General features: G+C 35.6%; 1 protein-coding gene across 1 annotated transcript in view; it reads right to left on the bottom strand.

The window, feature by feature from the left end:
• Positions 1–25345, bottom strand: part of LOC123559484 (long-chain specific acyl-CoA dehydrogenase, mitochondrial-like) — a 31933-nt gene extending 6588 nt beyond the window's left edge. The window contains exons 1-7 of the mRNA XM_045351344.2: positions 25194–25345; positions 11734–11877; positions 11372–11402; positions 10711–10817; positions 8552–8716; positions 5746–5977; positions 120–335 (exon numbers count right to left, since the gene is read on the bottom strand). Coding sequence (XP_045207279.2) covers positions 120–335; positions 5746–5977; positions 8552–8716; positions 10711–10817; positions 11372–11402; positions 11734–11877; positions 25194–25267 — 969 coding nt within the window. The 5' untranslated portion in view covers positions 25268–25345. The remainder of the gene's footprint in view (positions 1–119; positions 336–5745; positions 5978–8551; positions 8717–10710; positions 10818–11371; positions 11403–11733; positions 11878–25193) is intronic.
• Between the last annotated feature and the right edge of the window lie 635 nt (positions 25346–25980).

The raw sequence follows: 25980 nt of genomic DNA, 5'->3' as shown, positions 1-25980 counted from the left end.
TGTGGCTGCCTTTGCGCTAAGTAAAGTGCCTTTAAACGTGTTAATCATGAAAAGGGCAGTATATAAATCTGGTATAACATAATAATAAAATGTAACCTCTATAAAATTAGAAAACTAACTGGCAGCTTAGATATTGTCTTTCCAAAAGCTTTTCTCTGTTTGACATAAGCTCTAGTTTCCTCAAACATCCATTCCATTGATGCCTGTGCCATCACTGCTATAATAAGCCTCTCCTGAGGTAGTTCCTGCATTAGGTAATAGAAACCCTTGCCTGCCTCGCCTAGTAGAGCACTTGATGGTAGTCGTACATCCTCAAAAAATAACTCTGCTGTATCCTGCAAAACACAAGAAGCTCTTAACCCTTATCCTGCTAAATTTCTATAATGAACTTGTCCACCTATCAATTTGGATAGTACCATTACTTGTTAAAAGGGATGCTATCAAAAAGATACTGACTGAATGGCAAATAGTGCAGATCATGATCAGACTGCATGCTGATCATGATCTACCCTGGTTGCAAAGGCAGAATCAATCATGGCCAGCATGATAATGCTTAATAGAAAATACTAGTCTAAATTTATGTTTGCATGTTAATTCTATTTGGTAACATTGAAATTTTGCTAGTGTAACTTCCAAAAACCTAACGACCTCCATACTAGCCTAAAAGTTATTTGGAAGTTTACGGAATTCAGAAGTTTGGAAGTTTGCAGGCAAAGTGGACATGGTGCACTAGTGTTACGTTTTCTTACTAGTAGGCTGAAGGGGATTATTATCCTTTATAATGGTACAAGTCTGTGTAAAGTAATTAATTAATGTGCATGTAATGTACATGTGCAAAGCAACAATGATCTGATAAAGTTAAACACGATTCTTTCCATTTTCGTATATAAAAAATAATAACATTTACTCAAACATTTTCCACATACATTTTACCATCTATGAAGTCCCGAGTTTGTCAATATTTAATTGATGTCGATAATGCGTAGTTTAATTGATGTAACTAAGTCAATTCGGAAGTTCCAGTTTTCAGAAGTTAAAAATACATAGAAATAAGAACAAAACAAGAGCTGTCTCCATAGGATGACATATGCCCCCAATGGCACTTTGAATGAGTAGTTATGGCCGATGTTAGAGTTTAGGACCTTTGACCTACGGAGCTGGGTCTTGTGCGCGACACGTCGTCTTACTGTGTCACACATTCATGCGTAGTTATTTTAAAATCCATGCATGAATGACAAAGATATGGACCGGACACGCCCATCAATGCACTATCATGAAAAATGACCTTTAACGTCTAAGTGTGACCTTGACCTTTGACCTACGGACCTGGGTCTTGCGCACGACACGTCGTCTTACTGTGGTACACATTCATGCCAAGTTATTTGAAAATCCATCCATGGATGACAAAGATATGAACCGGACATGCCCATCAATGCACTATCCTTTAATGTCTAAGTGTGACCTTGACCTTTGAGCTACGGACCTGGGTCTTGCGCGCGACAAGTCGTCTTACTGTGGTACACATTCATGCCAAGTTATTTGAAAATCCATCCATGGTTGACAAAGATATGGACCGGACACGCCCATCAATGCACTATCCTTTAATGTCTAAGTGTGACCTTGACCTTTGAGCTACGGACCTGGGTCTTGCGCACGACATGTTGTCTTACTGTGGTTCACATTCATGCCAAGTTATTTGAAAATCCATCCATGGATGACAAAGATATGGACCGGACACGAAAATTGCGGACAGTCTGACAGACCCACAGACTGACAGACCGACAGACGGTTCAAAAACTATATGCCTCCCTTCGGGGGCATAAAAAACGTGACTGAGTTCTGTGCGTTTTTCAAAGGTTTCCAGTGTTTAGAAGGTCCTGTTTTCGGAAGTTCCGCTGTAGTTGTCTTCAATAAGGTTTGGCGTAACATGAAAAGCACAAAGTCTTGTCTTCAGTGTGTAACATGTTTGTTTGTTTGTTTTGGGTTTAACACCATTTTTCAACATTATTTCAGTTATGTAATGGCGAACAGTGTTCCTGGATTCTGTACCAGTACAACCTGTTCTCCGCCAGTAACTGTCAACTTCCCCACATGAATCAGAGGTGGAGGATGAATGATTTCAGAAACAATGTCTTTTATCAAGTCATCACTGAGAACATATGCCTCACCTGGGGGTCAAATTCCAACCACGTAATCAGTAGATCTGCGCTCTCCCTAATGTGCTAAATGAGCAGGCTTCAGCAAAACATGAAAATCACATTTTGTAACACAGGATGAGAAGTTATTCAAGTTTTCTTTTATGGCAAACAGAACAGGCGGCTACAGATTTTGATGAAAAAATTAATCTATGATCCATATGCTGTACAGAAATAATGATATTTTAATTAGTGACAAGTACTGCTTTAATTGTGATAACTTTAAACATATAGTGATGTTGTTTCATGATATTCTTTTCAACCTACATGTATAATATTATAAAGTTAATGACATATTTGCATGAATCAAGAACTGCTACAAACTGAATCCATTTCAAGTTGTTTCAACTCGCTACATGATGAGATTGCTTCATCTGACCAACTAACTTGGCATAAAAAATTTTTGCCTATGAAATTCAAGTCTTCTTCGAAAGCAGTGAGTAGCTGGGCCACGCATTAATAATATGGCAAGCTTATCCGAAATCTCAACTTCCACAATCAAGTCAATAATAACAAGCAAATTCAAGGAATTTATATTCCTTGCTGGATAAGTTGTGAATGAGGGGAAAAAACTTTGAAAGATATTTTATTTCCAGATATACACAAGTTATGTACAAAAGGGCCGTGCAATAGTTTGTTGGTTCCTACTTTTTACAATATCAAGGGAAAAATTCTTCTCTAAAGTGATCTATATGCAGGGTTCTCGCCAGGCTATTATCGCCTGTCGCGCGCGACATGCCTTCAGACTTTGAGTTGTATATTTGACATCCCTTATTTCCCCCGTCATCCCTTAATTGCCGAAGCGACATGTCATTAAATCATCCCAATAAACACCCCGATTAATCCGATAGCGTATTCGAAAAGCTTCCACGTGCTACCCGATAGTTTAGGTAAAGCGATGCGAGTTAAGATAACCGATAAACCAATGACAGCTTCCTATATGTGGAAGGTGTGACGTAAATTTCATCGTAGCTCCGCCTTTAAATCCTTTGACAGGCGGCATCTTGGGATGTGTACATGAAAGTGACTGTTTTCGCAAGTTTTAAGATTATACATGTCATTAGATATAATGACAGATGATTCTACAATTATCGTCCGAATGTTTTCGCAATCAAGGAAAGACAACGTAAGGAATTAAGTCAAAAATTGTGCAACACGGTAAAATGCTTTTGAACAATTATCGCCGTAATATTAATGTTTTTCACATGTATGAAATGTGTTTTCTCGGGCGGAATATCGAAAAGACAATGCAAGAATTAATGTTTTCTGTCGTCACTTTCAAAACAGAACTTGTAGAGAAAAGTTTGAAATACCCTTCGTGCATTATTTCAACACGAACGGACACTTTGGTAGAACTACCGACCTTCCGTAAGCCAGCTGGATGGCTATCTCACATGAAGAATTCAACGCCCCGAGTGAGGCTCGAACCCACATCGATGAGGGGCAAGTGATTTGAAGCCAGCGACCTTAACCACTCGGCCACGGAGGCCCCGGTCACAATTTCAGAATCCCTCCCAGCCACGCCAAATGGCCATTGATCCAAAATGGAAACCAGCGTTTCCCTGGATGACAGTCTCAGATCGTGTTGTTTTACATGTATGTACAACAAACAGTTGACATTTTCAAAAACTTAAAATAGATAAGTTTTCAGCAAATAAACTCCGCAGAAATAGAAGATAAAACTTTAAAATACAAATAGATCTGTGTGCAGCGCTAAAATTGTGTTGTTTTATGTACAATAAATAGTAAATGAACTTTTTTAGCAACTTAAAATTGATGAACTTTTAATTGTCATTCAGCAAATAACTCCACAGGATTTTTATAACCTAATATCTTTTCTTGTTGTACATGTAAATGATGCTTATTAATCACTGAAAATAACACTATGTTTTTCACTCTGAAATGCACCAGAATGCACCAAAAAGAGTTGTAGTAACACAAAATTTTCTGGGGTGACCCCCATACCCCCCATGCAGGAAGGGACACCCCTCCCGCACCCACCCCTTTGCTCGTCAGAAAATATCCTTCTGCAACATGCCTTCAGAAAATCCTGGCTAGAACCCTGATATGTTTCATGAAAATCCATCAATGATGTACATTGTTTTGTGGGAATTTATGAATCCCAAACAAACTAAATGGCCACAACTCTACAGTTACTAAGAGATTCTGATAAAAAATATGAATGCATCACTTCCCTGCAGTGATCTATATTTGTCTTAAATTTCATAAAGACCAATCTATGGATTACTTTGTTGTGGGAATTTATGAATTGTAAGATAATTATAGCACAATAACTCTGTCAATGAAGAGATCCTGACGAAATTGCATGTGCACTTCTGCCCTATAGTGATCTATATTTGTGCAAAGAACTATAAAATACACAGAATGGCAACTTGGGATAATCCCACGTCATCTCGTGTTATCTTATTTCAAAGCGTTTGCCGACTTGATCAATCATGATCAAATCAACAGACGCTTACTGAAGTATAAAACTGGTGGTACGCCCGGCACGTAATAAACCAATTTGAGTCCTTTTTCAAATGAAAACTGTTGATTTCTCAGACTTTCAATCATAAATTCATTCCTTCCCCGTGTAGAAAATACTACCCGTAACAACATTAAAAATGCACCATTATCATGATAAACAAATGATCCGAAAGTAACCTTAGTTCAAAGCGTTTGCTGACTTGATCAATCATGATCAACAGACGCTTACAACGAGATCTCATTCAGTTGTCACGGGATGTTGGTGAGATTTGCTCTATATGCCTTTCAAGTTGCCGATCTGTTTATTTTATAGCTCTTTGATTTGTGTAAAGTTTCATGAAGATCCATCAAGAGGTTACAAAAATCCTTATTTTTCACCAAATCAAAGGGAAAAACTCTGCTTTTACTGGATAAAGGGGGATTATACTACATGTGAGCAAAGGTCATGTGCTAATTAATCATTATGTGTGGTTTTGTGATTCTAATTAAAATGCTTTTTGAACTATAATACATTTTCTTTCTTTTTTTCACCAAATCAAAGGGAAAAACTCTTTTACTTGGTCAAGGGGATTATACTATGAGTGAGTAAAGGTCATGTGCTAATCAATAATTAGGTGAGGTTTGGTGACTCTGGCTGAAATACTTTTTGAGTTATAAGCATTTTCTTTTTCTTTTCAAACAAATCAAGGGGAAATACACTGCTTTTACTTGATAAAGGGGGATAATAATAAGTGTGTGTGCTAATTTGGTGATTCTAGTTGAAATACTTTTTTGAATTCTAAGCATTTTCATTTTTTTTTCAAACAAATCTCTGCTTTTACTAGGTCAAGGGAGATAACACTGTGAGCAAAGTTAATGTGTTAATTCATAATTATGTGTGGTTTGGTGATTTTAGCTTAAATACATTTTGAATCATTAGTGTTTTCAATTTCAGATGTATGGACACATTCAAGCACAGGATGGATGAACATACGGACAGACAACGCCAAAACACCATCCCTCTGCCTTCGACAGGGGATAAAAGGAACGCTTTCAGATGTTTAAGATTGCAATAATATAGCACCTGAGCCTTCATTCCAATTTTATGAAGTTTTCTGCCTTTGATAAAGCCTTTCATTCCCTCTTCCACCAGAAACAGACTGATCCCGTGAGCCACCGACTTTGCCTGGGGGTTTGTTATTGCCACAACCAGTACTAGATCTGACATGTATCCATTGGTTATAAATACTTTACTACCATTTAGAATCCAGTCATCTCCATCCTGCTTAGCATTTGTACGTATACCTTGCAGATCACTGCAAGAAATGTATAAAGGATATTTGAGCCGCGACATGAGAAAACCAACATAGTGGCTTTGCCCCTAGCATGGATCCAGACCAGCCTGCGCATCCACGCAGTCTGATTAGGATCCATGCTGTCTGCCGACGGTTTCTCTAATTGCAATAGACTTTGAAAGCGAACAGTATGGATCCTGACCAGACTGTGTGGATGCGCAGGCTGGTCTGGATCCATGCTGGTCGCAAAGCCACTATGGTGGTTTTCTCATGCCAAGCTCATTTGTTTGTTGCAGTGTAAGACGGAAATATCTTTCACAAGTGAACACCAGATGTAATATTTTCAAGAGTGAAATAGCCACGAGTAAAAATGTAAGATATGGTGTTCATGAGTGAAAGATATTTTGATCTTACTTGTAAAACAAACAAATTTTCTTTTCATTTCATGTTTTGATGAAAATACCCATTTTATAGTTTTTTTACCAGTGAAAAATATATTCAATATTTTTACTGTGAAAATACCAGATATATTTCAAACTAATATTCCGGTAATTCACTGAAAAACATGTAATAAAATAGAATATCAACACAATGATCTAATGTGTGAAAGATGCCACTTTTGAAGATTTACTTATATTAAAAGAATATAAAAATTTAAAACTTTCATTAATTTTATCTTCAATACAAATCATACTAAAATGCATATTCCTGTGAAATAGCATTTTTCCCCCTAAAACCATGAAATTGTATGCCCTATTAATTACACGACTTAACAGTATCTCTTTGCTATGGCAGTTACTTTCAATGAAAACTAGGTGTTTTTGTCAAAACAAGAGGGCCATGAAGGCCCTGTATTGCTCACCTGACCTATTGACCTAAAGATCATCAAGATTAACATTCTGACCAAGTTTCATTAGGATATGGTCATAAATGTGGCCTCTACAGTGTTAACTAGCTTTTCCTTTGATTTGACCTGGTGACCTAGTTTTTGATCCCACATGACCCAGATTCGAACTTGACCTAAAGATCATCAAGATTAACATTCTGGCCAAGTTTCATTAAGATACAGTCATAAATGTGGCCTCTAGAGTGTAAACAAGCTTTTCCTATGATCTGACCAAGTGACCTAGTTTTTTAACCCACCTGACCTAGATTTGAACGTGACCTATAAATCATCAAGATTAACATTCTGACCAAGTTTCATTAAGATATGGTCATAAATGTGGCCTCCAGAGTGTTAACAAGCTTTACCTCTGATTTGACCCGGTCACCTAGTTTTTGATCCTATATGATCCAGATTCGAACTTGACCTGAAGATCATCAAGATTAACTTTCTGACCAAGTATCATTAAGATACAGTCATAAATGTGGCCTCTGGAGTGTAAACAAGCTTTTCCTATGATCTGACCAAGTGACCTAGTTTTTTAACCCACCTGACCCAGATCTGAAGGTGACCTATAAATAATCAAGATTAACATTCTGACCAAGTTTCATTAAGATATGGTCATAAATGTGGCCTCTACAGTGTTAACTAGCTTTTCCTTTGATTTGACCTGGTGACCTAGTTTTTGATCTTACATGACCCAGATTCAAACTGGACCTTGAGATCATCAAGATTAACATTCTGACCAGGTTTCATGAAGGTACAGTCATAAATGTGGCCTCTACAGTGTTAACAAGCTTTTCCTTTGATCTGACCTGGTGACCTAGTTTTTGAACCCAGTTGACCCAATATTGAACTCGTCCAAGATTTTATTGAGGGTCCATTCTGACCAAGTTTCATTAATATTGGGCCAAAATTGTGACCTCTACAGTGTTAACAACCTTTTCCTTTGATTTGACCTGGTGACCTAGTTTCAGACCCCAGATGACCCAATATCAAACTCATCCAAGATTTTATTGAGAGTAACATTCTGATCAAGTTTCCTTAAGATTGGGCCAAAATTGTGACCTCTAGTGTGTTAACAATCAAATTGTTGATGACGATGGACGGTCAGCGTTATGCATAACTAGGCTTGGTACTGATCACTCCTGTGAAGTTTCATCAAAATCTGTCCAGCAGTTTGACCGGTGAAAGCCGGACAAGATTTTCTATTCTTAGCTCTGGTGGCCATTTTGTGCTTCTAAGCGGAAAGAGCCAGCAATATGCGCAACTAGGGTTGGTACTGATCACTCCTGTGAAGTTTCGTCAAAATTCAGCCAGCAGTTTGACCTGTGAAAGCCAGACAAGATTTTTCTTTTTTTAGCTCTGGTGGCAATTTTGTGCAGCAAAGTGGAATGTGTCAGCGATATGCACAACTAGGGTTGGTACTGATCACTCCTGTGATGTTTCGTCGAAATCCAGCCAGCAGTTTGACCTGTGAAAGCCGGACAAGCTTAATGCAGACGGACAGACGGATGGCAAAGGCATGTCTCCCCCTTCTCCGGATCAACAAGTTATATGCAACAAAAAATATATTTCAGTTTTCCCAGCAAAGTTTTCTTTAAATTTTTTGCACTGTGCATGATTTTTGTTAAATGTTCTTCTATAAATACAATTCATGCACAATAAACCTTGCTTAAAATGCTTCTTCATAATCTATCAAGGGAGATCACCTTCCAGCCCCTGGTTCTGTCATGGCTATGGCACCTATACATTTTCCCGCTGTCATGGCTGGTATAAACTTCTCTATTTGTTCCTTTGTTCCATAGTGACTAATGTATGGCATTACTATATCCGAGTGTAAAGCGAACCCTGGACCTGAACAGTTTGCGTACATCCTAAAATATACACATAAATATAAGTATTAGTTTATAAATTCAGAATGTTTAGCTTAGTGGCACAAAGTTAGCATGTTGGACTACAGAGCTAGTTGTGTGCCTTTGTTTCCCAGCAGTGGCTGATATCCAGCCTTGTGTTCAGTTCTTTTTTTTTGTTGGGATTAACATCACACTGACACAATTATAGGTCATATGGTGACTTTTCAGCTTTTCATGGTGGAGAAAGACCTATGGTGCCCCTCATAGCATTATTTCATCATAGGTAGGCACCTGGGTAGAACCACCAACTTTCCATAAGCTAGCTGGATGGCTTCCTCACATAAAGAACTGTTCAGTTTGAGATTTTTACTTAAAATTGTTACTGTTTCCAGTAGTAAAGGCAGAGACTGGATATTGCTGAGGTAAATATGACACTTGCTTCTAATTTGATTGAATATACGTTCCAGCCATTTCAGGTGGGGAATTTCATCAACTAACCTCATTGAATAAGAAATATTTACTTTTTTATTAAAACAGAATAACATATTCTCTCCACCCCTAACCCCCAAAAAAGTTTGAAATGTAATGCAAACTATGACATAACCACATTCTGCATAATTAAAGGACAAATTTATGGAACGAAACACATGATATAAAATCTAATTTAGGCATGTCTTTCATAAGCAGTCACTGAGAACAAGGCTAAGTTCAAAGCATTTGATACACTTCTTTAAAATAAGTTAAAGGGAGCGGTGATCTAGTGGATAAGGTGTCAGGAGATCAACCTGGGAGTCATGCATCACGACCTAGCCTTATTAGCTCGACTATTCATAGAATAGTGAGCTATTGCACTCGCCCATGCGTCGGCGTCGGCGTCGGCGTCTGCGTCCGCGTCCGCGTCCCGATTTTGGTTAAGGTTTTGTATGTAAGCTGGTATCTCAGTAACCACTTGTGGGAATGGATTGAAACTTCACACACTTATTCACTGTGACAAACTGACTTACATTGCACAGGTTCCATAACTCTGTTTTGCTTTTTTACAAAATTATGCCCCTTTTTCGACTTAGAAATTTTTGGTTAAGGTTTTGTATGTAAGCTGGTAACTCAGTAACCACTTGTGGGAATGGATTGAAACTTCACACACTTATTCACTGTGATGAACTGATCTACATTGCACATGTTCCATAACTCTATTTTGCTTTTTTACAAAATTATGCCCCTTTTTCGACTTAGAAATTTTTGGTTAAGGTTTTGTATGTAAGCTGGTATCTCAGTACTTACTAATGGGAATGGATTGAAACTTCACATACTTGTTCACTATCATGATCTGACATGCACTAAGCAAGTCCCATAACTCTACTCTCTTTTTTTCAAAATTATGCCCCTTTTTCGACTTAGCAGTTTTTGGTTAAATTTTTGTATGTAATCTGATATCTCAGTATCCACTAATTGGAATGGATTGAAACTTCACACACTTGTTCACTGTCATGATCTAACATGCACTGTGAAGGTCCCATAACTCTACTTGGCATTTTTACAAAATTATGCCCCTTTGACTTAGCAGTTTTTTGTTAAGTTTTTGTATGTAAGCTGGTATCTCAGTATCCACAAATTGGAAAGGATTGAAACTTCACACACTTGTTCACTGTCATGATATGACATGCTGTACAGAGGTTCAATACCTCTACTTTGCATTTTACAAAATTATGCCCCCTTTTCAACTTTTGTATTCATTCAATTGACAAGGCTGTTGAATAGTCGAGCGTTGCTGTCCTCCGACAGCTCTTGTCATATCATAGTACTGACTTTTGAAAGAAGTGGACCTGAGAGTCATGGGCTTGAATCCTACTGGGGTCACGACCACACCCTGAGTGGCTCAAACTCACACCCTCATATGATACTTATACTGGTTTTACAGTAAGCAGACTCAATAGTGGTTCAAATAAGTTTCTACGTTTGGTCTACATTTGATCACAATCAAGGTAGACTAAATCAATATAAACTACCCCACTTACTGTTCTTCCCATGTAACAGCTGTAGACAGAACATCTCCTCCTATACCACCAATTTCAGCGGGTGTGTTCACTCCAAGCAATCCATTCTCACCAGCTTTCTCCCATACCTACAATATGAAACAATTTTAACTCACTAAATGGAACTGAAGCCGCATAATAATACCACAGAGAACATTTAGCAATTTACAACAGATAAATTTTAGACTCATAAATTTAATGAAATGTAACTGAAAGTATGGAACAGAACTGACTAAATATATTCCATAATGTGTTAGGTATTTCAACAACAACACATCAAAGTTTTGTCTAGAGTTATTTATAGCTTCAACATTTCATCTAACGCCTTCATCATGATAACTCACATACAAGCAAACTGGCAACGTAATGTCAAATGGTGGGAAAATGTTAAAACACAATATCCAAATGCGTAACATTTATCAGGTACTACCCTAAATATGAAAATACCAAAATACATGTAATATGTTTCAGAATTTCAGATCAGTACTAAAAATTTAAGTGCAACTACATGTATGTGAATGAAATCAAACTCGTCCAACTTGTACCAATAAGTTTCATAAAATTATGGAAATGTGAGGTACTTAAACATGGAAATGTTATACTGCAGTTTCCTAAATAAATGTAATTAATGAATCGGACTCACCTCTCTGCTCACTTGTCCATTCTTTTCCCACCTGCAAACAGATGTTAAGAATGCACGAAAAGAACAGTTTTATTCTATATAAGTAACAGTAAATGACTGCAATTAATAAACATGTCATTTGAATTTTCAATCTATTTAAGACAAGACAAGTGTTTTTTAATATTTAGTTTTGACTGTAAAAATATTAGCATAAAATCTACAGAAAATAGTAAGAAATATCTTAAGAACAATAACATCAAAGAAAGATCAGCTGGATAAATCCCTCCTCTGAGTGGAGGCTTTCTAAGCCAATCAACGTCAACATTATCCGGGGACAGTTGTCTTACCATAAGACCATTACCAGCATTAATAATGAAACTCACTCAGAATGATAAGGCAATACTTCTTCCTCGAAAAACCGTCTCACACTCTGTCTAAATATATCATGTTCCTCTGAGAATATCTTTCTTGTTCCAATGTCCGTCAGTTTTGAGCTTTGTTGAACTTCTGGTCTATCAGAGTAGTTCCTGTAAATAGAATTTGTCAGGTAAAGTGACTGGCATAATGGAACTGGAAAAAAATAACAAGAAGAAGTGTCTGTGTGTATGTTCGGTTTAACGTCTTTTTCAACAATTTTTCAGTCATATTAACGATGGTGTCTACTTGTAGCAGTGAGCACTATGTCCAACTTTATAGTGCTGCCTCAATGGAATATCATGCCGTAGACACATGGCATGGTATCCCACCCAGTCACATTATACTGACACCGGGCTGACCAGTCCTAGCACTATCCTCTTAATGCTGAGCGGCAAGTGAGGAAGCTACAAGTACCATTTTTTACGTCTTTGGTATGACGTGGCCAGTGATCAAACCCAGGACCTCCCGCTCTCAAAGCGGACGCTCTACCACTAGGCTAACGAGGCGGTATAACAAGAAGAAGTAGCTTGATTTCCTGAGCATTACATAAGAACTCCATATAAATTTTTCAGTTGCATAATGTCATTAATCTTTGCATACATTGTGTGAATGTATTAACAACTTCACAGCTTCCAAAAATGTGTCTTAAACAAGAGAGTAGCAATTATTTAATACAGTTTAATGAAATTCTTATTACTTTGTACCCCTGTTACCAAATCTACTTTGAACAGTCTCTTCATTTTTCAGTCCAATAAAACACAAATTGGTAGGACAATGTTTTTATGTCTGCCAAATATATAAATAAACAGTCAAAATCTCAAATTACCTGCATTACCCAGAATTTCGTCTATACAATTAAAAGTGAGTGCATGGTCATAGTCTGTCTGATTATGTCCAGGGTAGGGACCTGCACAAGCTTAGTAATGAGTTTCAAAATATCATGGTTGCTGAGAAAATGGAATAGTTGTAGTAGCTGCATGGAATATGGATCTTCAAATAGGAAAGTGGGTGTGTTACTGTTTAATTGAATGGAGAAGGGGTTCAATGTAAGTTGATATTTGCAGTACTGCAACCAATCCATGCACTCTCTTATTAATATAGAACATCAGAAGTCTGGCATCAGATATTCTACTTGCAAAAAGGAAGTGGCTAAAGAATGGGTAACCAAACTATAGAGTTGAGAGGTCCGGTAATCAATATACTATAGCCATGTACTTAAATTCTAATATTAAATTTTAACAACATTTTCCATTAATAACCTGTAAGTCACATTAATGGTCACTGAAAGTAAGTTTTAAGATCGGTGTGCAAAATTGTACATGTACATGTCATTCAAATTTCAAGGCTGTATCTTAAAAAACAAGAAAGTAGGTCAGTAGGTCACATTCCACATGACCCGGATTGAACTTGATCTAAAGATCATCAATGTTAACATTCTGACCAAGTTTCATGAAGATAAAGTCATAAATGTGGCTTCAAGAGTGTTAACAAGCTTTTCCTTTGATTTTACCTAGTGACCTAGTTTTTGACCCCGCCTGACCCAGATTTAAACCTGACCTAAAGATCATCCAGATTAACATTCTGACCAAGTTTCATTAAGATATGGTCATAAATGTGGCTTCTAGAGTGTTAACTAGCTTTTCCTTTGATTTGACCTGGTGACCTAGTTTTTTACCCCACAAGACCCAGATTCAAACCTGATCTAAAGATCACCAAGATTAACTTTCTGACCAAGTTTCATTTAGATATAGTCATAAACGTGGCCTCTAGAGTGTTAACTAGCCTTTTCTTTGATTTGAACTGGTGACCTAGTTTTTTACCCACATGATCAAGATTCGAACTTGACCTAAAGATCATCAAGATTAACATTCTGACCAAGTTCCATGAAGATACAGTCATAAATGTGGCCTCTAGAGTGTTAACAAGCTTTTCCTTACATTTGACCTGGTGACCTAGTTTTTTACTCCATCTGACCCAGATTTGAACTTGGCCTAAAGATCATCAATATTAACATTCTGACCAAGTTTCATAGAGATATTGTCAAAAAGTGGCCTCTACAGTGTTAACTAGCTTTTCCTTTGATTTGACCTGGTGACCTAGTTTTTTAACCCACAAGACCCAGATTCAAACCTGATCTAAAGATCACCAAGATTAACTTTCTGACCAAGTTTCATTTAGATATAGTCATAAACGTGGCCTCTAGAGTGTTAACTTGCCTTTTCTTTGATTTGAACTGGTGACCTAGTTTTTTACCCACATGATCAAAATTCGAAAATGACCTAAAGATCATCAAGATTAACATTCTGACCAAGTTCCATGAAGATACAGTCATAAATGTGGCCTCTAGAGTGTTAACAAGCTTTTCCTTTGATTTGACCTGGTGACCTAGTTTTTTACTCCATCTAACCCGGATTTGAACTTGGCCTAAAGATCATCAATATTAACATTCTGACCAAGTTTCAAAGAGATATTTTCAAAAAAAGTGGCCTCTACAGTGTTAACTAGCTTTTCCTTTGAATTGCCCCACATGATCCAGATTCTAATTTGTCCTAAAGATTATCAAGATTAGCATTCTGAATAAGTTTCATGAGGATATAGTCATAATTGTGGTCTCTAGAGTGTTAACAAGCTATTCCTTTGACCTGATCTGGGGACCTAGTTTTTGAGCCCAGATGACCCAATATCAAACTTGTCCAAGATTTTACTAAGGGTAACATTCTGACCAAGTTTCATTAATATTGGGCCAAAATTGTGACCTCTAGAGTGTTAACAGTCAGAATGGTGATGATGGACACAAGGCGATCACAGCTAAAACAAGAAAGAAGGTCAGTAAGTCACATTCCACATGACCCAGATTTGAACCTGACCTAAAGATCATTAAGGTTAACATTCTGACCAAATTTCATGGAGATACAGTCATAAATAGTACCTCCAGAGTGTTGTATCATCAAGATTAAGATTCTGACAAAGTTTCATCGAGATATTGTCATAAATGTGGCCTCTAGAGTGTTAACTAGATTTTCCTTTGATTTGACCTGGTGACCTGGTTTTTGAACCCACATACCAAGATTCGAACTTGACCTAAAGAAAATCAAGATTAACATTCTGACCAAGTTTCATACAGATATTGCCATAAGTGTGGCCCCTACAGTGTTAACACGCTTTTCCTTTGATTTGACCTGGTGACCTACAACCTGACCCAGATTTGAACTTGACCTAAAGATCATCAACATTAACATTCTGACCAAGTTTCTTGAAGATAATGGTCATAAATGTGGCCTCTAGAGTGTAAACTAGCTTTCCTTTGATTCAGGGTTGGCATGGTATTTACCGGTGCGGTAATTACCGGTGGTAATTCCCGGTAATTCCCGTACCGGGAAATACTCCTAAAAATTGCAAAAGTGGGAAATACTGGGAAATACTCAAATTTTCAGCAAAAAAACAGTTTATTTTGACAAAAAAAAAACCACAAAATATCTGTTAAATAACTAGCATTTGCATGCACACATACACTATGGCAAAAATCATATTATATTCCACTGTCAGACCCCTGGTGACCATGAAAGTTCCTTCATCACCAGTCCAGTCCCTCTTTGGACCTTAACATGTGGAAGCAAAACACCAGTTTTGCTGCTTTTTGCACTCCAAGTCTATTTCTAAGTTTTGTTTAACTTAACATGGTCAATATCAATATCTGGCTTTGGAAGCACTTTGACACATTTAGTTCTATGAGTCCTTAATCTGTCACTCTTTGCACTGATAATACATCCACAGTCTTTACACTTTGCTTTTTGTTTTGAACCATCAACAGATTCCATGATATCATAAAAATTCCACACAGAATCTTTGGGCTTCATATTAATGCTAACTGTCACAGGATGAAAAGCGGAATAAATAAATGCTCAGAGGTTTGACTGATGAATTTCTTTTACTGTTTTGTGAAATCACAATGGTGGGAATTATTTTACAGCAAAGTATTGTTACTTTATTTGCAACAAACATGTGCAATAGGATAGTTAAATATAGTGCTTGGGGCTATACTGTATATTCTGTATCATTATAGAATCTGTCAATAATCCACCAATTAGCAGTAACACCTCCCCTGTATTTTGGAGTGTATAATTGGACTATTTGAAAGGAGTGTAATCTTGTCGGAAGTTAGTATGACAAAATTTTTGGGTCAAATTTACAACGAATGTAAGGCCTGAAGAGTATTCCCCAGTATTTCCCACCGTCCCCGGAAATACGAGTATTTCCTGTCTTTTTGCCAACCCTGCTTTGATTTGACCTGGTGACCTAGTTTTTGACCCCACATGACCCAGATTCAAACCTGACCTAAAGATCATCTAGATTAACATTCTGACCAAGTTTCATGAAGATATAGTCATAAATGTGGCCTCTTGGAGTGTTAACTAGCTTTTCCTTTGGTTCTGACCTGGTGTCCTAGTTTTTCAACCAATCTGATCCAGATTTGAACTTGACCTAAAGATGACCAAGACTAAGATTCTGACCAAGTTTCATGCAGATAATGTCATTAATGTGGCCTCTAGTGTGTTAACAAGCTTTTCCTTTGATTTTACCAGGTGACCTAGTTTCTGACCCCAGATGACCTAATATACAGTAAAATTCCTACTTACGACCACGCCGAAATTACGACCGCACCGCTAATACGACCGATTTTGCAAAGAACAGAACATTTCCTTCTTAAAACCAATGGTCGTTTGTCCGAAAATGCGACCAAACCGCTAATCCACTAATGCGACCACCAATTTCAGAACTGTTTGATTTTTTCACACTTAATTAATCACCGCAATTACGACCACTCAAATTTTTCTGTATGTTACCGCGAATCGCCACGGGAATTAACACGTGCGACATCGTGTTAACATGTTAAGCGTGTACATTTTGTATTTATCCGTTAATTGCTAACAAGTCTTTTAAACGTTATCAAAACAACGTATCAAACTGTTTGATTGTCTGAAATTGTTATTTAAAGATGTTTGGTGTTTTACATCGCTATTTTAACATAAGAAATTGTTGAAATAATTAATTTGTTTGTAATTAAACGAATGCCCGCTGATCGAATTGACTGGATTAAAACGGATTTAATGATCTAAACGGTGTTTGTTTGTTATTATTAATGTAAATACGTTTGGGATTTCAGCGGAGAATGAAGTTTGAAATTGTTTGATATTGTTGTAATGGTCTTTAATTGAACAAAATTCAAATCATTATCAGTTAAGTGCGTCCTTAATTAATACACAGTTTGAGTATTTAAGGCTAAAGAAATTAAAGAAAATAAAGCTACATATATATAAATTTAACACTGTGTTTGCCATTATTGCGTCTTGATTGTATTCCAATGTGTTATTATCTGCCAGACCTTCCCCGTATAGCCTTGTCCACTAATCAGACCAGACCGCTAATAAGACCAGTTTTACAAAGAACCATGGGTGGTCTTAATAGCGGAATTCTACTGTATATCGAACTCGTCCAAGATTTTATTGAGGGTAATATTCTGACCAAGTTTCATTAAGACTGGGCCAAAACTGTGACCTCTACAGTGTTAACAGTCAAATTGTTGACGATGGACAACGACGGACACAGGGCGATTACAAAAGCTCACCTTGAGCACTTTGTGAGCTAAAAAGAACTTTTTTTACATTATGGGAAGTTCCTCTGTCACAGTTAGGAAACAAGAGCACCATCTTGTGGATGCAGATGCTCATCGGAATTTTTTGTCTCTATATAATAGAAATATTGACCTACCCATGATTTTCTAAGTCCAAAAGGGGACATAATTCTTGCAAAAAGCAATGCAGAGTTACGGTACTTGCTGTGCAGTGTCAGCTTTTAATGGTGAATTACTTTTCCAAGCGTTGGTATGCGCCAAGCATTGGTCTGCCCACTCTTATGTATTTATGTTCTAGGATTAGATCTCAGGAATTCCGCTGTGTATATAACCGATTATTTTGACAGGAAATGAAAAGACGTTGTCAAGTTGTATTTTATACAGATAAAGTATTTGTCCGTCTGTTTGTCTATCTGTCTCTTTATTCTCGGAAATTAAATAAAGATAAACATCAGACAGATTGGTCATACAACAGCAATAACCACAGGAAAGGTAACTCCTGCAAACACTTGATTCAGACTGGAGCAATGATATTTCTATCTAATCTTCCCAGATTCAGGATTTCCAATAAATGTGAGCACCAAAAAATTGGAATGCTTGCTTTCACTTTTTAAACCTAGCTTCTTGTGTTGCATGTAGGGTATCTTAAATACTGTATGATTTTTAAGACAGGAAAGTGTGCAGATTGGAAAATACACTGTTTTTCAAAGTGAAAGTACTATGTATTTGAATGGGGCTAAAAATTCATTTTTATTTTTTATTGAAGAATGGCTGCAAAATCTTTCTAAAAGAAACTAAGGAAATCTTCCTTTTTTGTAGATATATAATTCATATTAAATAAATCAAATACATGTTGCAGAAAAAATGCAATTAGCTGCAGTAATTTTTGCACAAAAACCTGAAAAATGTGTTATGTACGTGTCAAAATCTAGCACATGACTTTTACACCCTACAAATCTTCATCACTAAATTTTAAGATCAAAAGCACAATTGATTTGTCATTCATACACATACAAGTGTCAAAAATATAATTTTCATCTTGTAATCAAAACTAACAAAACAAGAGGACCATGATGGTCCTGAATCGCTCACCTCTTCCCACATGACCCAGTTTTGGGTATGACGTCGTTTTTTTCTATTATTTGACACAGTGACCTAGTTTTTGAGCTCATGTGACCCAATTTTGAACTTGACCTAGATATTATCAAGATAAAAATTCTGACCAATTTTCATGAAGATCCATTGAAATATACGGTCTCTAGAGAGGTCAAAAGATTTTAATAATTTTAGACCTACTGACCAATTTTTTGACCGCAGTTGACCCAGTTTCAAACTTGACCTAGATATCATCAAGATGAACATTCAGACCAACTTTCATACAGATCCCATGAAAAGTATGGCCTCTAGAGAGGTCACAAGGTTTTTTTATTATTTGACCTACTGACCTAGTTTTTTAAGGCACGTGACCCAGTTTCAAACTTGACCTAGATATCATCAAGGTGAACATTCTGACCAATTCTTATGGAGACCCATTCACAAGTATGGTCTCTAGAGAGGTCACAAGTTTTTTCTATTTTTAGACCTAATGACCTAGTTTTTGACCGCACATGATCCTGTTTCGAACTTGACCTAGATATCATCAAGATGAACATTCAGACCAATTTTCATACAGATCCCATGAAAAATATGGCCTTTAGAGAGGTCACAAGGTTTTTCTATTATTTGACCTACTGACCTAGTTTTTGATGGCACGTGACCCACTTTCAAACTTGACCTAGATATCATCAAGATGAACATTCAGACCAATTTTCATACAGATCCCATGAAAAATATGGCCTTTAGAGAGGTCACAAGGTTTTTCTATTATTTGACCTACTGACCTAGTTTTTGATGGCACGTGACCCACTTTCGAACTTGACCTAGATATCATCAAGGTGAACATTCTGACCAATTTTCATGAAGATCTCATGAAATATATGGCCTCTAGAGAGGTCACAAGGTTTTTCTATTTTTAGACCTACTGACCTAGTTTTTGACCGCACATGACCCAGTTTCGAACTTGACCTAGATATCATCAAGATGAACATTCAGACCAACTTTCATACAGATCCCATGAAAAATATGGCCTCTAGGGAGGTCACAAGGTTTTTCTATTATTTGACCTACTGACCTAATTTTTGATGGCACGTGACCCAGTTCGAACTTTACCTAGATATTATCAAGGTGAATGTTCTGACCAATTTTCATGAAGATCTTGTGAAATATATGGCCTCTAGAGAGGTCACAAGGTTTTTCTATTTTTAGACCTACTGACCTAGTTTTTGATGGCATGTGACCCAGTTTCAAACTTGACCTAGATATCATCAAGGTGAACATTCTGACCAAGTTTCATGAAGATCTTGTGAAATATATGGCCTCTAGAGAGGTCACAAGGTTTTTCTATTTTTAGACCTACTGACCTAGTTTTTGATGGCACGTGACCCAGTTTCGAACTTGACCTAGATATCATCAAGATGAACATTCTGACCAACTTTCATAAAGATCCCATGAAAAATGTGACCTCTAGAGTGGTCACAAGCTAAAGTTTACGGACGGACGGACGCACGCACGCACGCACGCACGGACGGACGACGGACGACGGACACCGCACGATCACAAAAGCTCACCTTGTCACTTTGTGACAGGTGAGCTAAAAAGTGTGGTTGTTGCTATATATAAATGATAACCTGCAATTCCTTCCAATTGTTTCTATCCGAAAATCGGTATGACTTTTTACCGAATATGAGTCATATTCGCGAATATGAGATTAAATACCGAATATGAGATATATTTTTTTTATTTGTGAACTTAATCATTTTTTGTTAATATCAAACAATAAAACATATTAATAAGATATTTCAGGCGAAATTTGGGTGGATTTGAAGCATTTTTTAGGTATTTGATTACAATAATTCACCCGAGCGCTAAGAATCTCATATTCGTGTATGCGGATAATGACCGAATATGAGATGTAAATATTTCTATTTTGATCTAAATGAATTATTTTTTATACAAAACTTTTATGTATATTATCATTATAGTTCAGGCGAAATTTGGGTTGATTTGAAGCACTAAAATGTATTAATATGAAATAATTCATTCAAGCTGTATCAATGTCATATTCCTTTATGCGTGGTTAAGACCAAATATGAGATGTACTTTTAAAATCTATGAATTAAATGTATTGTTTTTCATATTAAACTGTAATATATATTATCATGATATTTCAGGCGAAATTTGGGATCATTTGAAGAACGGATAAGGTACTTAAATGAAATAATTCACTCCAGCAGTGAGAATCTCATATTCGTGTATGCGCAGCAAAGACCGAATTTGAGATGTATTCTTTGTATTTATAAATTAAAATATTTTTTTATACCAGACTGTAATATATATTATCATTATATTTCAGGCGAAATTCGGGTTGATCTGGCGCAGTAACAATGTATTTATTTGAAATAATTCATTCAAGCTGATTCAATGTCATATTCGTGTATGCGTGGTTAAGACCGAATATGAGATGTACTTTTTAAATCTATGAATTAAATGTATTGTTTTTCATATTAAACTGTAATATATATTATCATAATATTTCAGGCGGAATTTGGGTTCATTTGAAGAACGGATAAGGTACTTAATTGAAATAATTCACTCCAGCAGTGAGAATCTCATATTCATGTATGCGCAACAAAGACCGATTATGAGATGTATTTATGAATATTTTTTTTAAACCAAACTGTAATATATATCATCATTATATATCAGGCGAAATTTGGGTTGATTTAAAGCACTAATAATGTATTTATTTTAAATCATTCACTCAAGCTGTATTGATCAATGTCATACTCGTGTATGTGCGGTAAAGACCGAATATAAGTTGTAAAAATATCATCTATGAATAAAATGAATTATTATTTATCATCACACTGTAATATGTATTATCATAATATTTAAGGCAAATTTTGGATTGAATTAAACACTCAGATATCTAAATGAATTCACTCCAGCAGTCAGAATCTCATATTCGCGTGTGCGCGGAATAGACCGAAGACCGAGATGTAATATTTCTTAATCGTCAATTCATTAAAGCATTTTTATAAGCTATTTATATGAAATAATTCACTCAAGTTGTATCAATGATACATTATCAGTTATATATATATATATATATATATATATATATATATATATATATATATATATATATATAGCTCAAATATCGTATACGGGCATTATTATATTTTTATTTTCAATTGCGAAAAAAATTCTTTAATGACACGCATTGAAAACATTTAATAACTTAAACCTTGATATGTCATGGTCAGTTATCGTATATATGAGTCAGTTACTGTGTTCAAGAAAAAAACAAAACATTTAAATAAATGGAATAATAAACAAACACCGATCTTTTTGTGCTATTAAACATCATATGTGAAAATAGGGGGAAAAGATTCTTTCATGGTGCGCTTTGAAGACATTAAATAATTTTATCATTTTTCTGTGTATATAGCTTAACGATATGAAAAAAAAACACACACACAAAAAACAGCAACCATGTAAATAAAGTAAAAGATAAACAAATGCCACGCTTTTTTTGCTATAAGTGGATTTTTGTTAGTTTTTGCCAAAAAAAACCCCTGTTAATCTGATAATCAGTGATAAATTGGTGTTAATTATCCCTTTAAGACAATGATATAACATAATTAATCAGAACATCCAATAATAACTGAACTAACCAGATTAAACTCCGCTGTTCGAATTGCGCTAATTGTTTCCAACTGTGTCAACTGAGCACGGGCACACGTCCCAATTATGTGGCCCCAATAAACACGATTTATTCGGTATCCTCGCAAATAATACAAATGTCATCGTTTTTGTACTTCTTATTCGCTCATTCGAGTGATATTTTTACAATTATTTTTCAACTTGGATAACTTTCTTCTGAGTGGAAAAAAGAATGTGAAGAAATATTTCGTCAGTTCTGTTTCCCGTCAAAATGTGTGCCATAAAATGTTGTGATATATTATGAATGTCTACAATATTTCACAAAACAATAGCAGACATTTAAGTCAATACGCAACGTATATATGTCACCGTTAATACGTAATCATATTGAAATACACTTCATCTTTAATATGATCTAATGTTTTTGCGGCTTTCGTGAATAAATTAGAAACCAGAGAAGAACAAACTTACACAAAGTATATAAATTAAATGCAAAATAAATAAAAACGCCATAATACTGCGCGGTACTTATATAGACTTGTACATATGAAGTGATATATATTCCCGACATGATACTTGTATTCCGTTTTTTTGATAAGTTGTATTCAATGGGGAATCGTTTTATTTTAAATGTTATAATGACATTGCTCATTATTTTCTGCATATATACATAGATAGTTGTTTTGTCAGTCACTGAAAAGTGGAAGAAGATATATTGATTAAAAGAAGAAAAATTCAACAGATCAACCCCCGCAATGTGTATACGAATGTAAAACTGGTTTCAAACAGAGTTACGTGCGCACATGCCACCCTTCACAAGTTATCAGATCTATACATTTCTTTAAAACAAGAGCCGTTACCACACATGATGTATCAATCACATGTTAAAGCGGTTTTGCGGCACCGGCAGAACAGTGCTCGGTGTAGATAAAACGTACAATTTAGGCGATTTTCATGTAACGCCAACCGTATATAAAGATTTGTCAGTCAAAAGGGAAAGCTCAAAACAACATCCTATCACTTTCGGGCCGACTTTCATACACACTAACTCATCTGAAAAAGCGTACTATTCTTTCTTCCACGACATAGCAGACAATTTACAAATGGATGAAATTAAAAACTTAGTTATAGGCTCGGACGAGGAAAAATCTTTTAAGGTAGCAATCGAACGTTGCCTACCCGGAAGTACACATACGTTATGCACGCGACATCAAAACACAAATAATTACCTTGAGGATCATGTAGGCTATACAAAACCAGAACGAATACAATTAACCGATGCGATATATGGCGAAGATGGGTTAACATTCGCGAAAGACATTGACACATTTGAATATAAACTTGATCGCATTAAAGAAAAAATAGAAACATATGATGGAAATTGTGGAGATAAAAAATTCATGCCGTATTTCACAGACAAACTGTTGCCAGTGCTAAAACACTATGTAATAGAGCCGTGCAATAATGGTAAAATTGAACGCGGGTGGACAAATAATAATTGTGAATCGGGAAATCACATTCTGAAATCAGCTACTGGTTGGAAACGCACTGACATTCCGAATTTTATAAATCTACTGGCTGACATTGTGGATGCGGAGCGTACTGAACGCTGTCGCGCAATTCGGGGAGCGGGGAATTATGAACTGGACGAAATGTATTTGCATCACAAAATAAAATTTTCATGCATCAGAGACAATGCGTCATTTAATAGCAACAACAACCACTTTTTTGTTATTTTTGATTACAAAGAAAATTTATGTTTTCGTACTTTTGTATGTATAGGTATGACATTTTTAAGTAACTATTTATTACTTTCAAAATTGTTAAAATAATTAAAAGTAATGGGCCATGAAGAGAGTTCCTCCTCGTGGTGTGGCCTGGATGTTGCATTTCGCATAAAGAACAGAATGCTGAATTCCACGATCAATGGAATCGTTTCATTGTTATAGAATATAAACTTGATAACGACTGAAACAATTTTTGTGTGTGTGTGTAGAAAATATACCTTGAAATATATAATTTCGAAATGCGAAATGCAATAACTGAACACTCTCAATAAAAACTTTTATTAGTTCTTCAAACCAACTCAAATTTCGCCTGAAATATTATGATAATATATATTACAGTTTGGTATTAAAAACAATACATTATATATATATATATATATAAACAGGAATATGAGATTCTAAGGGCTCTGGTAAAGTATTCTAATAAAATACCGTATTAATGCTTCAAATCAACCCAAATTTTGCCTGAAATATTTTATTAATATGTTTTTCTTTTATTTAAACAATAATTTAATTTATAAATACAAAGAATACTTCTCAAATGCGGTCTTTGCTGCGCATACACGAATATGAAATTCTAGCTTCTGGAGTGAAGTATTTCAATTAAATACCTGATTCGTTCTTCAAATGAACCCAATTCTCGCTTGAAATATTATGATAACATATATTATAGTTTGATATAAAAAAAAAAAAAACAACAACATTTAATTCTTAGATTAAAACAGTAAATCTCATATTCGGTCTTTACCACGAATACACGAATTTATGACACTGATACAGCTTGAATGAATTATTTCATATTAATACATTTTAGTGCTTCAAATCAACCCAAATTTCGCCTGAAATATAATGATAATATACATAAAAGTTTTGTATAAAAAATAATTCATTTAGATCATAATAAAAATATTTACATCTCATATTCGGTCATTATCCGCATACACACATATGAGATTCTAAGCGCTCGGATGAATTATTGTAATTAAATACCTTAAAAATGCTTCAAATCCACCCAAATTTCGCCTGAAATATCTTATTAATATGCTTTATTGTTTGATATTAACAAAAAATAATTAAGTTCACAAATAAAAAAAATATATCTCATATTCGGTATTTAATCTCATATTCGCGAATATGACTCATATTCGGTAATAAGTCATACCCTCCGAAAATAGCGACATTTCAGACATCAGATACAATAACACCATTCCAGCTCGTAGAACAAATATGCTAAGTTATTTACCTGACAGATGATGTAGATACTATTTTTGACAACTTTTTCAAGCTGTTCAAACGGAAAAGATGTCTAGACAACATTTTCGGACCGGCTTTTGGACTTTGTAACGATTCGCCACAGTTGTGTCCCTTAGAGCTTGTCTAAATTCCGGATTTGAACCCAAAACATTGTCAATAAACACAGAATAAACTCCATCAAAAACATGTGCATGCAAATGAGCTAATTGGATCCGTAATTAACATAAGGTCTTTCCGTTCAAAGTATTCAAGCATTATTACAATAATATTAACTATATATAGTATGCATGACATCAAAACAAATTTAGCAGTCATTCAACATTTTCATGATCACTAGCTGGGATTCAGTTTTACACAAAATCATTTGATAAATCATGCAGCTAATAGAAACTTTCTATGAAGTTTAATCTTTTTGAAATATGGGTAGATCTAGACAAAAAGAAACATACATTAGCTAGTTTTCATACTGTACTGTACAGTAAGTATGCCATTTGAATCAGCATTTTAAAAACTATTATGTTATATGAAATAAATTCTAGGAATTCTACACTTATTTGAAAATGAAATCTTTAAAAAATCACAATGTAATGCGTTTATTTATACTGAATTCAAATTATCAGTGCAACAAAAGTAATACATCTTCTACATTACATGAGCACGACAATGTAGTGGTTAAGAGATATAAGTAGGTTTTGTCCTGAACTTGCACTATTTTGACATGCCAAAATACTGAACTCATCATAAATACCGACTGATTGACTTTTTATCGTTGAATC

The sequence above is a fragment of the Mercenaria mercenaria genome, chromosome 10 (genome assembly GCF_021730395.1).
Source record: "Mercenaria mercenaria strain notata chromosome 10, MADL_Memer_1, whole genome shotgun sequence".
NCBI lineage: Eukaryota > Metazoa > Mollusca > Bivalvia > Venerida > Veneridae > Mercenaria > Mercenaria mercenaria.
This window is presented reverse-complemented; position numbering and strand designations above follow the sequence as displayed.